General features: G+C 39.6%; 1 protein-coding gene across 4 annotated transcripts in view; it reads right to left on the reverse strand.

The window, feature by feature from the left end:
• Nucleotides 1-4,838: 4,838 nt before the first annotated feature.
• The window catches only part of ARFGEF3 (ARFGEF family member 3), a 129,771-nt gene continuing 119,307 nt past the window's right edge, over nt 4,839-15,302 (reverse strand). For all 4 annotated transcript variants that reach the window (XM_079148745.1, XM_079148746.1, XM_079148744.1 and 1 more), the window contains 3 exons: nt 12,270-12,391; nt 6,374-7,598; nt 4,839-5,184 (listed from right to left, as the gene is read on the reverse strand). In XM_079148745.1, coding sequence (XP_079004871.1) covers nt 4,993-5,184; nt 6,374-7,598; nt 12,270-12,391 — 1,539 coding nt within the window. In that variant the 3' untranslated portion in view covers nt 4,839-4,992. The remainder of the gene's footprint in view (nt 5,185-6,373; nt 7,599-12,269; nt 12,392-15,302) is intronic.

Genomic DNA, 15,302 nt, shown 5'->3' on the forward strand with positions numbered 1-15,302 from the left:
TTCTTCTAGACAATCTCTGGGAATGTTCTTTTGTCTGTCTTCCCTAAAGGAGTATTTTTGTGTTTTTGGAAATATAAATGGTGTTACATTCCAAAATCTTATTACCTCTACATCAAATACAAATACTACAATACAGTTAGAGGAAGGGAATCTGCTAAACAAAGAAACAAACAAATGTATGTTTTCTAGATTGTTCTACCAGTAAATAAGGAGAACATTTTTTTGAGAAGGCATAATTATAAATCAAGATCTTTACCAACTTCATAAATCTTTCCCAATATTAATCTCATTTTTTATGTTAAAAAGTGCTCAGAAAAACTCTTTTGCTTCTCTAAGGCCATGCTAGATCTTGCTGGCACCCAAACACATTTAAGTTTTCTTCTCAGCTTACTGCAGGACTCTGTGGTTTTTGCCTGCTTTCCTGTTTGTAGAGCAAGTACAAATATTGAGGTCATATGGCAAATGGTTGCTATGGATACCATCCTGATGCCCTCAGTACCTGGATCTTTAAATAATCTTGTTTCAGTTGCTTCTTCAGAGAATGTACGTTTTGAAAAATGGTTACCTGCATATTCCCAAACTTTGATGCTGACTTACAAATTTAGCACTTCTCAGAGAAGCAAGTAGAGAGGCACTGCTGGCTACAGGGCACTTTATTCTTAGTTGGTTAAATGGTATTTAAAAGGTTGATGAATTATGCATGCCATTCCAGACATAGCCCGCCATGCTTTTCTGCATTAATAGCTGGCCATGAATAGTATTTCATCATTTCCGTCTAACTTAGCGGGTTTTCTAACACTAAATGTTTGCCTTAAGATTAAAGTTTAGATTTTAATTTTCTTTATTTTCAAATGCTGATATGTTTGAAATGTATATGATCTTCTATACAGAAACACAATTTAAAAAATTTTACTTTAAAAAGAAAATCTCCATAACATCCCAGCCAGACCTGGGATATCAAGCAAATATTCTCCTTTGAACTGCCCAATTCCTTGACTCCCTCTCTTTCCCACTAGAGTTTCCTCCACACACTTAGAGCATGGTGGTGGGGGGAAAGCATGGCCTTTCAGTAATACTTCTTTTGAAACCAACTTTGCTTTTCACTTGTTGGGGAAAATTTCTGAACCTCTCAAGATCTGTGTTCTCATCTGAAAAAAATGAGGAAAACAATATCTATTTCACAAGGTTACTGTAAAAACTAAATATGATGAGGTGAAGGTCCACATTCAAGCAGTGACACTCACAGTCACTTCCTCCCTGTTTGTCACCTACTGTTATCGGTTCTAAACAAAGGCCTTCATTCGGTTCAGTTTGATGGGATTGACACTGATGGTGTTTCCTTTCTGAGAAAGAAAGACTGGCTACCTACGCACTGCTGGGGTGGATTTGGGGACATGCTCCGTGGACTGAATGAGCTTCTGAAAACAACAAGAACGAGAAGCCTACTGACCCTTGTAGCAGGATATCTCAAATCAGAGGTACTAATACATTCTACTGTCCTGTATAACTAAAAAGAACAAATAATGAAAAAAAGAGGTAATTTTGAATTATGTTAACATTTTGTCATACTCCATTTAAAATAATTTGAACTGTTTATATATGATAACATCTGCCTGGGTCCTTATTGGTCTGTCATTAAATAGCCTAAAAATGGAAAAAAAAAAGACTTTCTAGTTGAGTATCTATGGAGCATGTGCGAGGTCCAGGGTTTGATCCCCAGCACTGCAAGAGAAAACAAAAAACCCAGATCTGATTGAGACATCAGGAGCTAGGCAAGGCTTTATGAACAATTTATTAGCTCCCCATCACCAAAACCGACTGCTAGGGAAAACTCTGGCAAAGAGTGGGAGTATCTGACTGGGCTGTCAATCATTGATTCCCTCATACTTGGTGTTTTCCAGATGCTTGTTTCATGAATCATGCTTTACCACACTATAAGGAGAGAGAATTCTCCACCTCAGGTAATATACTTTTGCAGTAAATACAGGTTACAAAAAGCAATGTGTGAAGTCTTGTTCTGCTCAGATCTGTACATACAATGCTAATGCTCATGTCTGACTCCAGAAGGCTGCCTTGACCTTGATCTTACTGCTGCCTAAAAAGTGATTGTGAGAAGAAAAACACCTGCCACTTTCAGGGACTGTGGGAAGGAATGAAGGAAGAGAGGAGTCAAGGGGGAAACCGTGACACCAGGAAAGGTGTGAGGGACTGACTGTCTTGGGAAGAGGCCATTGACTATCATGTGTTCCTAAGTCCCTCTCATTCTCCATTCCCTGACGTTCTACTCAAAGGGATTTCTTTGCATCAGACAATGTCCTCCTTGAAAACTGTACATAGCCCTGGGAAGTATTGCTGTTGGGACTTAACTACCTTCCTGGTGGAAATCTGAAGGGGATTATATAGCTCTGGAGCTCACAGTACGTTAGGCATGGAGGTGGGCTTATGAGCAAAGCAGGACTTGGTATGGGATAGCAACAAGATGATGAGAAGGTACCCCAAACGGTAAAAAATCCTAGGTAAAGAACTGGGTATACTTCCTCATCTTTTTATTCTTAGGGCCCATAATCAGGCTGGTACAGAACAGCATTTAGACTCAGTATTGGGGAAACTTATTTTCATGAGCTAGTCTTTGATCTCATAATAGCAATCTATGGGAGAATTAATTCTGATTTCCAAACAAACATACTTCTGTCACATGAGAGACTGGCTTCCTCTGAATTTTTGTTTTAACTTTTTTTAAGCCAGGGGAGCTCCATCACTGAGCTACATCTCCCATCCTCCTTATTTTTTGAGACAGGGTCTTACTAAATTGCTGAGGCTGGCCTCAAACTTGTGATCCTCCTGCTTCAATCTCCCAAGTTGCTGGGATAACAGATGTGTGCCAACAGGCTTAGCTGAATTTTTATACTTTATGAAAAGTTGCTATGTATAAACATTTTGTCAGTGCTGTAATTTTGTACTCTGCTTTACTGAAACTTTTCACCCCAGTAAATTGCAGAGTACTCACACCCTCATAAAGGAGAACTGAACCCCAGAGAAGTCACACAAAGAAACAAAAACAATCATAGTGAATTATTTTTGTTTAGGAGGTGTGGGTCTCTACCCAACTTTCAATTCCATTTACAAAGTATAAAAATTAAGTTATGGATAGAACACAGCTCACAGCTATCCTAGTAATTCATTGCCTATCAAATAGCAATGTTAATTGATCTGTTCCTAAACTTGAATCGTTGTGCAAAATGAGTAAAAATTGAAGGTAAAGAATGTTTTGCGGAACTAGAAGATTCTGTGATGATTTCTTAGATAGCATAGTGGATAATGAGTGTTTCTTTTTGCTCACTTAAATAAGTTGGAAAAACTTGCCTTGCTCTTAACCTTGTAGATAACTACATAATCCTCAAGAAGGGCAAAACTTATGAATACCATCACCGGATAAAGTTCAATCCATTTAAAATGTGTATTTCAATACTGAAGAATTGATACATGAATACATTTTGAGACACTGGGGAATAGCCATGTATGTGGTAACAAATTCTATAGCCTAGAGTGTATATGTGGGCTTTATTGAAAAGGTTCAATCATTATTATAATGTAAGACATATAAAATATACCAGCGTAAGGGCTGGTATGTGACTCAGTGGTAGATGTGTGCTTAGTATGAGTGAGACTCTGGGCTTAATCCCCAGCACTAGGGGGAAAAAAGAGAAAATCATAATAAGGGGTTCACATTCTTTTTCCAATACTTAGGAAAAGAACTAGCCACTTAAACATTGGTATGAATAAAAAGACTCTGAATTTACTTGCTAGAGAGAATTTAAATAGAAAAAAATTTTGTCTTCTAAACTTCATTGTGTCCCCTTCCCATTTAGTTTTATTTTCTTCTGAGATTAGAGCTTGTATAACTGAAACCATGACCGAAACACATGATTGTTGTGTCCTTTTCAGATTTAAAATGATCTCATCATCATCCCCTTTCCCACCCCTGCGGGCTGTCTCCCTACTCCACACTTCCTGCGCCCTTCCCTGAGAAATCTCACTGAATGGAGGACTCTTGAGTTCCTTTCCTCCAAGGGTATTGATATAAAATGAGTTGCATTTTAGTATTTTTTTTCTCTTAAAAACCAAGTATTGTATCTTGCATTCAGATAATTGTGGGTCATAGAAATGTCTGTGCAACAAAAAAACTAAGGCACCATTTTTTCTTTCCTGCCTTGGGAGCAGAAGCAAAAACGAATGGGACAGGCAGGGTAGCTGGTCAGTTTCACGTCTCTTGACAACAAATGCATTGGCTAATACCACTGGGTGATTTGTGTTAAAGGCTGCCAATCCACAGACTTCAAGCCCTGCTAGGAAAGTTTTCTTCCTTTAGAAACAGAGAAAGGCACATTAGTACCTTATATGGGGAAGTTGGTGAGTATTAACCTGAAAATCTTAACAATTTGGGAATAATGGTGAAATGTTCTGGAATATTTTACAGCAGAAGTCATCTCTTTCTCACTTATGATACTGAAAAATGCATTGTTTGTAGCTGTTTTCTTCCCAGCCAAACCCTCAGTCATAGTACAGATTTTCTTCCAATTACTAATGTCTGATACTAGATATCTGCTTGACTTACCAGCAGATCTTTTCTTAGAAATTGCATTTATTTAAAAAACAATGGATCTAAGGAGTGGTTCTTAAAAAGACCCACTTGGGGACAAAATTGCAAGCACAAACTCTTGGAAATAAACTAAGATTTAGAAATGTATCAAGGAATGTAGACTCTTCTGTAATAATGTGCAAAATCAGAGGATCACTGTGTCACTTGGATGCCACCAAGATATCCAGAATAATCCAGATTGGTTAGGGAGTGGGGGGAGGGATTTTTTTTTTTAAACATTAGGTAACACTGTTCTTTGAGACTTAGTTTAAATGTGGCAAATGCTATCAGCTGGATTGGCAGGCAGACTGTGAACCTCTATGGTATTTCCTTGGGGATGGAAAAAGAGTCTTCTACACAATGATGTCATAGACACGACCCACTCTGCCCAGCCATTCTCTCACAGCTTGGCGAACTCTGATGTCGGTCACATGACAGGTCAGCTGGCTGATGCACGGGAACACTGCTGGCTGGAGGGCAGTGAAGGTCTGGTCTGGAAGGATCTGAATCTGATTGAGAACTGTTAGCACCATGTTGGTCCATGCCTAAGAGAAGGGATTGAAGAGAATTATTGGCCGTCTCAAAGTTTCATTTGATAATGTGGTTAAGCCTTGTCAATCTATAAATGGGTTTCATTAGAATTTAGCTATAATAAATGAGTCTTTAATAATTTAATGTGCCTATAATAAACTGTGGTTTTTAACTACACATATGAAAGAATAAGCAGAAACTCATAATATTAGGAATAGTTTATTTTCAGTTTTTGCAAACTTCTAAAATCTTGTTTTTTTGTTTTTTTTTTTTTTAAACTAAGGAATAACTAAATACCTTGCCTTCTTATAATGAAATTTCCATAGGTCATATGCTAGTTTTAGTCAACAGTCTTGTGTTACAACAAGATTACTTGGGATAGTTCTGCCTTGACTTAAGATAACTTTTAAAATTAAGCAAAACCCCAGACATGAAAACTCTATTAAGATATGATTGCCAAGAAAGGCATCTGATCAAGAATAACTGTATATCTCAGTGTGACTGGATACTTCAAAATCTCTTTTCTTGGCCAGATAAGGTGACACACGTCTGGACTCAGGGGACTGAGGCAGGAGGATCTTAAGTTCAAGGTCAGCCTCAACAAGTTAGTGAAACCCTGTCTCAGACTTAAAGGTCTGGGGATGTAGCTCACTGGGTTCAAGTCCCAGTACTCCAAACCCAAACAAACAAAAACTAGGATGATTGTTTACAAGGTCCCCTGAAGAATGAGAATTTTTATGTGCTTAGGAAGGATAGAAAGACTGGATGTGAAAACAACTCATTGATATAAAACGAGATTTATTTTGCCTTTTTCCTTTACATAATGCCTTTGAACTATAGAATTTCTTCAGTGCTATCTTTGAATGACAAAGGACTCAATGCCAATTAAAGTTCATCAACTTTATAAGCTTGAGCTTCATCTTATTTATGCAAGTCTGTTGCTAATTCTCGATGTGTGTTGCAACATGGAAAAACAAGTTTCTGAAATTATCTGAGAATAAAATTTCGGTTTCACACTGACGTCTTGATACAGACAGACGCTCCATCTCAGTCTCTCCTGGTCGTCTCACCTTGAGGTAAATGGGTTCATATCTCCTATTGGTGTCTATCAAATCTCAGAATGTATGCCTGCCCTCCAGGGGGGACCCATCTGGTATTTAAAACCCAGCCCCCTCCCACATCCTCTGGTCCCCAGGGTGGTACCTGGATCTGTGCTTCTGCGTCTCTCACAGAGACACTCAGCGAGCTCCCGGTGGAGCCCGAGCGGGGCCTCTTCTCCTGTCGCAGCAGCTCGGGGCCAGCACTGAAGGAATGGCGCATCTGCCCTTGGTCCATCAGGTGCTGGGGGCGCTGGAGCAGCGGGGAGTCTTGGCCTCTGGCACCCAGCGGCTCCCCCTTCTTGTCCCCCTTGACCTCCTTGGGGAAGGGGGGCAGGTTGTGCTGCTGTTTCCTCTTTTTGTACTCGGTCATCAGCTTCGAGATGGTTTTGTCGGCCGCCATGGTGTAGATCTTGTTGCCCGCGCTCTCCCACCACTCCTTCTTGCGGCTGGGATCCTTCTTCTCCACTTTGGGGCTGGGCGGCGGCAGCAGCAGCAGGTCCCCACCGGCGCCCCGCAGGCTCAGCGTCTCGCCCAGGTGCTCTCGGCACTGACTTCGGTCATCCTCGGAGGGCGTGTCCTTCCCAGAGAACCCGCCGGTGGACGGGGTGGACGACTCGGACTGGAAGGAGGGCAGGATGAAGAAGGGGTCGCTCCTGCAGACCGGGGCTTCCTCCATGCTGCTCTCCAGGTCCAGGTGCATCTGGATGTAGTTGTTGCACAGCTCCATGCAGAGCTTGTGCAGCCTCTTGACCAGCCACACCCAGTCGGCGTTGCTGACGGGCTGGACGCTGAGCGAGGGCATCCGTGCCCGCCACTGCCTCTTCTCCTTGCCCCTCGGCGGGCTGACCTGGGCGGTCTCCTCGAAGATGTCTTCGTCTTCGGATGAACACTGCTGGGAGGAATCTGTGCTTCTCTCGTCGTCCTCGAAAAGGACCTTCTTCACTTGCTCAGCAGTGATGGTTTCCTGGTTGGTGAGGACAGCGCAAACCAGTGCATGGAAATAGATGTTAAAGCTCATGGCAGACTGGCGATAGAGGTTGGCAGCGCCCCCGATGCCCGACACTTTCTTCAGCAGGCACTTCAGCCCCGGGCTGGTGTCGAACTCCCGCGCTGTCCTGTAGGAGTCCAGCAGCAGGTCGAATATGACCGCCAAGTTCTGCATGGAGATGTATCTGAGGAAGCCGGCCAGCTTGGCGTCTGGCACTTGGACTGTCTTCTCCTCTCCAGGAGAGGGACCTTTGACGAACTCTTCTAACAGGATATCGTACAGATTCTGGAGTAACACTTGATGAGACAGCAAGCTCACTACAATTTCCCTGAAAGAAACGCTTCAAATGAAAATAAAGGTCAGATTAGCGCCTTCTGGTTATTTCAAAGCAATGCACACATTACCAGAATGCCATCTGCAAATTTACCAACGAACCCTCCTGTATTCCAATGCCTTCTTCAAAAAGGGGCAAACTTCCATTTTAATCCTAACTAGTGAAATTCCCAATACTTCTAAAAATCCAGGAGCTCTAGAATGTAAGTTATGATACTGAACTAACAATTATCAAGGCTTAGGAAACATTTTTATAAAAAATTTTAAAAGTAGGTACAATTATAGGACATGATGGTTTCTTTCTTAGTTATGAGTAATAAAACATCAAGTCAAGAGATTTTGAGTTCTATCAATTTTAAGTGGCCCTTTTTTCTTAAACCCAAAGTTTTTTTGAAATCTGATTGAAGTTTGGCTTTCATACCTAAACCAGTTTTCCAGGATTAAATGGTAATGCTTCAGGTGCATATATATCAACCTTCCATGTCTCCAGCATATGCAAGAGAGGAGAGTCAAATACTGAAATGTTTGCTGCATGATATCAATAGCATTAAAGCTTTAGGAAATAAATCAGTGATATGACTCCTTCATGGGTCCTGAGTGGTCATCTGGTTTCCTTGAGTGCCTACCTGGATGGGGAGGTGGGGAGGCAAATTCTTCCTGTCAGGCCTGGGCACCTGGTTGAGGAATAGTTGGCACACAGCTTTAGATGTAGATGTGGGTGCTCAAACGCTTGCTGATTCAGCCCCTTTGATTGACTGAGTCTTGCACTAAGAAAACCATTTCAATTCCAGATACCACATTTACCAAACACTTTAATTCACTGATGTGGGTTTTGGGTTTGTGGTTTCCTGTTCTTTTCATTGCTTGTAGAATTTTGTGAAAATAGTTTATGCTATTATGTTGCCAACTAATTCCCATAACTGGATAATTACAAAATTATGACAACTCTTATTAAGAATATTGATTTAAAAGGTCCAACCACATTATGATGTTAATAACTTTTTGCTTTATTCTGTCTCACTATGCCCTTGAATTTAAAGATTATTTTTTCTAAGTAGTAAACAATATTTTACCTAACAGAAAAGAATAAAAATCCTTGAATAAATCTAAATGAGCTATAAAGGGCTGTCATTCAAAAGCAGTCACTTTTTAATCTAAATACTGATTTTCACCTTTAGGCATCTGTCACTGAGGAAAAGACATCAATCTCAACAAAGATGAAATGAACTGTTAAAGAGCTGTCATTCAAAACCAGTAACTTTTAAAAATAAATCGCTTAAATTTTGTGGTAAAGTATGTATAGCATTACATTACTATTTTCACTCTTTTTAGGTGTATAAATCAGTGGTGTTAAGTATATTCATAATGTTGCATAACCATCACCATTTCTAGAACTTTTTCATTATCCCAAATAGAAACTCTGTTCCCATTACAAAAAGATTCATCATCCTCCCCTCCTTCCAGCTCCTACTTAAGAAACTTCTGGTAAGTTACTTAAGGTTTAGGAAACTTGAATATGCTTTCTTCTGAAATCCCTCAGGGATCACACAAGGCTGTTCACTAGTCCACTGTCCCCACTACATAGGAAAGACAAGGCAGTGTCTTATTCATCATCCTGAAAAACTGTCCAGTGAGAGCGCACCCAGTAAGTCTCTATAACCAGCCGAAAACAACAGACCTGTCTGGGGCAAGACTACCTGGAGGAAACGTTCTCCTTGAGAAATGGCTCTGATACCTGAGCTCCACCTTCTGGAAGTGGGATCCCAGGACGAGGAAGTTAATTGCAGGAGTGTTTGATCAGCCTTCTGAAGGTATAAAACGCTCAATCTACCAGGATGTTTCCTGTTCATTCTCTGAGGAATGGAAAGCCTGATTCCAACAAATACCCAAAGAGAGTCGGACTGATGCAAAGCCAAGTTTGAATTGTAGTATCTTTATCAACCAAGATCTTCTTTTTGATGCATTAATTGCTAACTGTGCATTTAGAAAAGACAGAAAATTCTCTTTATTTTAGGTTTGGCTGAATGATAAATAAGAGAAAAAGAAGGAAATAATGAGATAAAAATTTAGAAATGTATGGAAAAAGTGAAGTATGTATTACTATGCAACTTGTATTTATCTATGTTGATAGGAGATAAGGATCTCAAAAAAAATCAAATAATTTTCCATTTCTTGTACCTTTTTTTTTTTGATACTGGAATTGAACCCAGAGGTGCTTTGCCACTGAGCTACATCTCCAGGTTTATGTATTTATTTATTTATTTTTATTTGAGAAAGGGTCTCACTAAAGTTGCTGAGGCAGGCTTTGAATTGGTGATCCTCCTGCCTCAATTTCCTGAGCTGCTGAAATTAGAGGCATGAGCCACCATGCCCAGCATACCCAAGAATTTCAACATGTTTTCCGATTTGTTGTACCCAAGTCTTTCAACATTTTTTCTCAGCATACTTTTAAGAAGACTGCAAACCTGTTTCTGATGTAAAGTGCAAAGTAAAGCTAACCTTCAGACTGGATAATCAACAGTTGATTGTATAACAAATGGTTGGCTAAAAACAGGCTAATTAACATCAGAGGAAAAGATCCATAGTAAAAGAATCTTTCAAAATGTTTAGATTATGTGGATTGTGTAATTCTTGGGGCTATCCATATCAAAGTTTTTTAATTTTTATTATTTTTCAACTTAGCTATTTATTTAAATGCTGTAATCTGGTTCTAGGTAGTATATTTTTCCTACAGGTGATTTCGAAATGGACTTTTAAGGATGCAACTGAGTAGCATGTAATACATTTTCTTAGGTCTAACTCATCTTCCACTGTATCTTCTTCTTTTTCTGAAAGCCAAAATCCAAGAATATAGTTTGGCTGAGTTTCTCCAGTGGGATTGGCTAAGGAATTTAATATAGTTTTCCTGTTATACTTAACTACCATGATTATGAATAGATTTATGAGCCATGTTGATATAGTTTACAATTCCAAATTTTAAAAAATCTTTTAAACCAGTAACATAATATTAGGTTATGCTAGTTTTCCTATGTTTTATTTATAATTTGAACTTGGTCCATTATTATTCCTTTTTTCCCCTACTTTATAACAATATTTCAGGGAGAATAATTGGCTGAATTAGAACCAGAAATGTAAAAAAAAAAAAAAAAAGGACAAAAGGCATGGAAATTGCAAAATGGATCAATGTTTAAAAGGTGAAAGGATGACACAATTTTTGGTATATAACAGACAAAAATGACTGACACTTAAAAACTGGTGGCTGGCAGCTGAGGGAGGCAGAGATTAAAATTGGGAAAGAGTATAGGATATTGGTAAAGTTCTATTTCTGAAGTTGGGTGGCAGGTACACACTTATTCTAGTTTTTATTCATGCTTCATAACTTTTGACTATTCCATACATTCTTTTGTATGTATCAAGTATTTGACTAAATTTAGCCAGCTAACTGTTGAACAAATTATTCAGAGTCTATGAATGATATCTGTCTAAGCCTATGTTGCTGTAACAAAATACCATTGATTGGCTATCTTATAAACAAATTGATTTCTCACAGTTGTGGAGGCTGGAAGTCTGAGATTAGGTGCTGGCCTGATTGGATCTGATGAGGGCTCTCTGGAGGTTGCAGATGGCTGACTTCTTGCTGTGTCCTTACATAGCAGAAAGGGGGCAACAAGTGCTCATGTCTCTTTTAATGGCACTAATCTCATGACGAGGGGACCCTAATGACCTAATTTCTTCCCAGAGGTCCCACTTCCTAATACCATCACATTGGCGACTCAGTCTCGCTGAATTTATCTTTTGAATAAAATGTTAGTGAAAATATCTATCCTCTCATATTTTACAGATAGTGGTCAAATGCCTATCATTACCCTAGAGTGACAGAAGTTCATCTCCAACTCTTTTAGGCAGGTTGATAATATTTTAAATGAGCAAGTTTCTTTTGGCAAGACACAGAACTTCTGGCCTCCCGACAGCAGTATTACCCATGGAGAATTTTATGTATTTTTCACTAAAACAATCTGAACTATGCCTCAAATTACAATAATTGTCCAGGCTGGCCTTGACCTCCTGGGTGCAAATATTGCCTCAGCTTCCCTAGTGGTTGGGACCACAGGTACAAGCCATTATGCCTGGCCAATAATTGTTTTCTAAAAGATTGTAACATGCAGTTGGTTGTGTCCACTCTAAATTCATGTGTTGAAGTCCTAACCCCTAATACTTCAGAATGTGACTGTATTTGGAGAAAGGATCTTTAAGGGGTAATGAAGTCCAAATGAGGTCATTAGGGTGGGTGCTAATCCCATATGACTATTATCTCCACAAGAGAAGGAAATTTGGATACAGAAACATAGATAGGACACATGGGAGGACACAGAACATGGCCATCTGCAAGCCAAATGAGAGAAGGAACTCTTGATCTCTAACACCTTGATCTCTAACTTCTGGAATTATGGAAAATACTTTCTGTCACTTGTCACCTTGCCTGTGGGACTTTGTTGTGGCAGCTTGAACAAACTGATACCTATGTAATGCGGGAAGTCTGGTTACCAGGCTAACCATATTTAAGAAAACCTTTGCTGAAGGACTTCAGTATTCTGGGACAAAGCTTCGATTAGCAAGAACTGAGATTGATGAACTTTCCTGTGCAAGGTGCCCTTTGCGTTTAAGGTTAGCTGCTGACCTTTTCTTGGTGTGGCCGTTTGGCTTCTCGTCGGGAGGCAGTTCGATGATGAGCTGGCAGGACTGGGCATGATCAAAGTTGTTGGGAGTCTTGGGTGAGCATTGGGTGTCCAACATAAATACCTGCAAGGGTGTACAGGGACACGGTTTAGGACCCGACATCCTCTATCTGATCCCACCAGGGACTAGCTGGGTGGCTTTGGTGAGTTGTTGATTTTCTGCCTATTTCCTCTTTTATAAAATGAGGATAAGGTTTTCCTATCTGATATACCTGTTGAATTAAGCAAAGTTATCCATGCACATTATACATGCAAAGCGTTCGAGTACATAATGAACATTTGGCTGTTGGTGTTGATGCTAATGATGATACCACTTGTATCACATGACAGTAGAGGATACTCTAAATAGCAGGCACTGACATTAATATTAAAAGTAAATAAAAATGGGTTATGTTTGTAAAGGATTATCTCTGAATTTGATGTCTGTTTGGTCCGGCCACTCTGCAGGCCAGAGCCAGCCCTGCTTCCTCCCCTGAGGAATTTGGAAGTGTCCCACTGAGGAAATGTCTTTTTTTCATTTTATATCCAGGTGAGGAATAATTAATTAGGACACATGTCAGGACTACAGATGTGGTTAAGCTACTCCATTACACAGTGGCAGAGGGGAATAAAAAATGTCAGAGCTCTGATCCAAATGATTTCATTTCTCCTGACTTAATTTACCATTGGCAGTAGTAGACTATTTTTAAGGAAACCACTTCTTTCCAAGTATCGTAAGAATTGCCAGATTATTGAATACTGGGTTATTTTAAGAGTGAATATAGAAAAAAGGTTTGAACTAAGGAAGGAAGAAAGAAATACGAGGAACTGAATTCCTTCCTTGCTCTTCTCTTCACCAACAATATTTTAGAAAATGCCACTGACATTGTCATATTCCTGCTGCGTGGCTGGAAAGACCACTGTGTGCACATGTGACAATTAGCCACATGTTACAGCTTCCTGTTCAGGCATGCTAACCCTCTGAAGGACCCCCCTGGCTTGAGCCAGTCTTCTTCCCACGGCCATCCACAGTTGCTGGAAGTGCCTCTTTGGTACAGTTTCACTGTTTCTTCTCTTGATTTCTCCAGACTGGCCAAGGATGCCTCAGAGGGACCTGTTCCCTCCCTTCAGAACCAGCAGAATCATCAGGTCCTAGGATGTTATGAATGTGCTCAGCAGATGGTGTGAGAGGCTGATGGAGGAAGACACTCATCCCGCTACCTGAGCGTTGCTGGGGAAAGCCCTCCAGAAGCCAGGCCCACCAGGAAGCTTCTCAACGGACAGTGTGGAGGTAACTGAGTTCCTTACACTGGTAATCAAGGGATCCTAGATTATCTGTATGCTAGGGGAAAATTTTAAGAATTCAAGCAGATCTTGTAGAGAAGTGGAGCTTTCTGAATATAACCTCCAAGTCATTTCACCAAATATAATTGAATTCAGACAGTTCCTATACATTTGTAAAACTTTAATATTTTAAACACAAACTAAACATGCATAGTCAAAATAGCTGCCTGTTATGAACACAGTTCAAACTTGATACTATATAACAGGGTTTTTGGCTAGTCAACTGTTGGGAATTAGTCCATTTTCACTTTTTATACTCTTCTGAATAGCACTATCAAGAAATGTAATCAATCAACAAATATATGAAAAAATGTTCAACATCTTTATCAATTAGAGAAATGCAAATCAAAACTACTCTAAGATTTCATTTTACCCCAGTCAGAATAGCAATCGTCAAGAATACCAACAACAATAAATGAGAGGATGTGGAGAAAAAGATACACTCATACATTGCTGGTGGGACTGCAAGTTGGTGCAACCACTCTGGAAAGAAGTATGGAGATTCCTCCAGAAACTTGGAATGGAACCACAATTTTACCCAGCTTTCCCACTCCTCAGTTTATGCCCAAAGGACTTAAAACCAGCATATTACAGTGAAGCAGCCACATCAATATTTATATCAGCTCAACTCACAATAGTAAACATTGGAACCAACTTAGATGCTCTTCAACAGATGAATGGATAAAAAAATGTGGTGTATATATATATGTGATGAAATATTACTCAGCCTTAAAAAAGAATGAAATTATGGCATTTGCTGGTAAATGGATGGAGCTAGTGAAATAAGCCAATTCCAAAAAACAAAAGACTGAATGTTTTCTCTGATATGGAGATGCTAATTCACAATAAGGGGGCAGCTAGGGAAGAATACAGTTACTTTAGGTAGATGGGAGTGAAGGAAGGGGAGGGGCCATGGGGATAGGAACCATAGTAGAATGAATCAGAAATTATTAACGTGTGTGTGTGTGTGTGTGTGTGTGTGTGTGTGTGTAACTATATGACTGGTGGGATTCTATATCATGTACAACCAGAAGAATGAGAAATTATACTCCATTATATATGACATATCAAAGTGTATTCTACTGTTATGTATAACTAATTAACAGAAAAAAATTAAAAAGAACATATATGAATTTACAGATAGCACTTAGTTGTACTGCTGAGTTTCTTAGAGGTAGATTTCCATGTTGTGTAATGCCATAGGCCTTTTGTGATTCAGTAATTCATTGATTCAACAAACATATCCTAAGTATTTCCTGTGTGCTTTGCTCTAGGAACACCAAAGACAAACATCTAGAATATATTCTCTGCTCCTCCAGAGCTCACTACTAACATTTGTGACTTCTAAAGGAAAAACCATTGGTATGCAATGATTCTTGCATGGGGAATACATTTTACTGACTAGCTACATTCAGTTCAAAATTTAAGCCACTTTTAAATGTTAAGATCTGCGTTTTGCATAGGAGATTAAAAAAAAAAACAATCAAGTAAATCTGTCATCGATAGGCACTCATAGTTTAGCAGTAGCAATATTTAGGCTACTCATAAGTGTTTGCTTAAACAGGTTTTTTATGTATAAAGACGCCAGGCTGCAGGAAGGCCTCTGTTTGATCTGGGTGCTCGAGGGTGTAACAGGTGAGGGAAGGTAGAGA

Source organism: Sciurus vulgaris (assembly GCF_902686455.1).
Source record: "Sciurus vulgaris genome assembly, chromosome: 7".
Classification (NCBI taxonomy): Eukaryota; Metazoa; Chordata; class Mammalia; order Rodentia; family Sciuridae; genus Sciurus; species Sciurus vulgaris.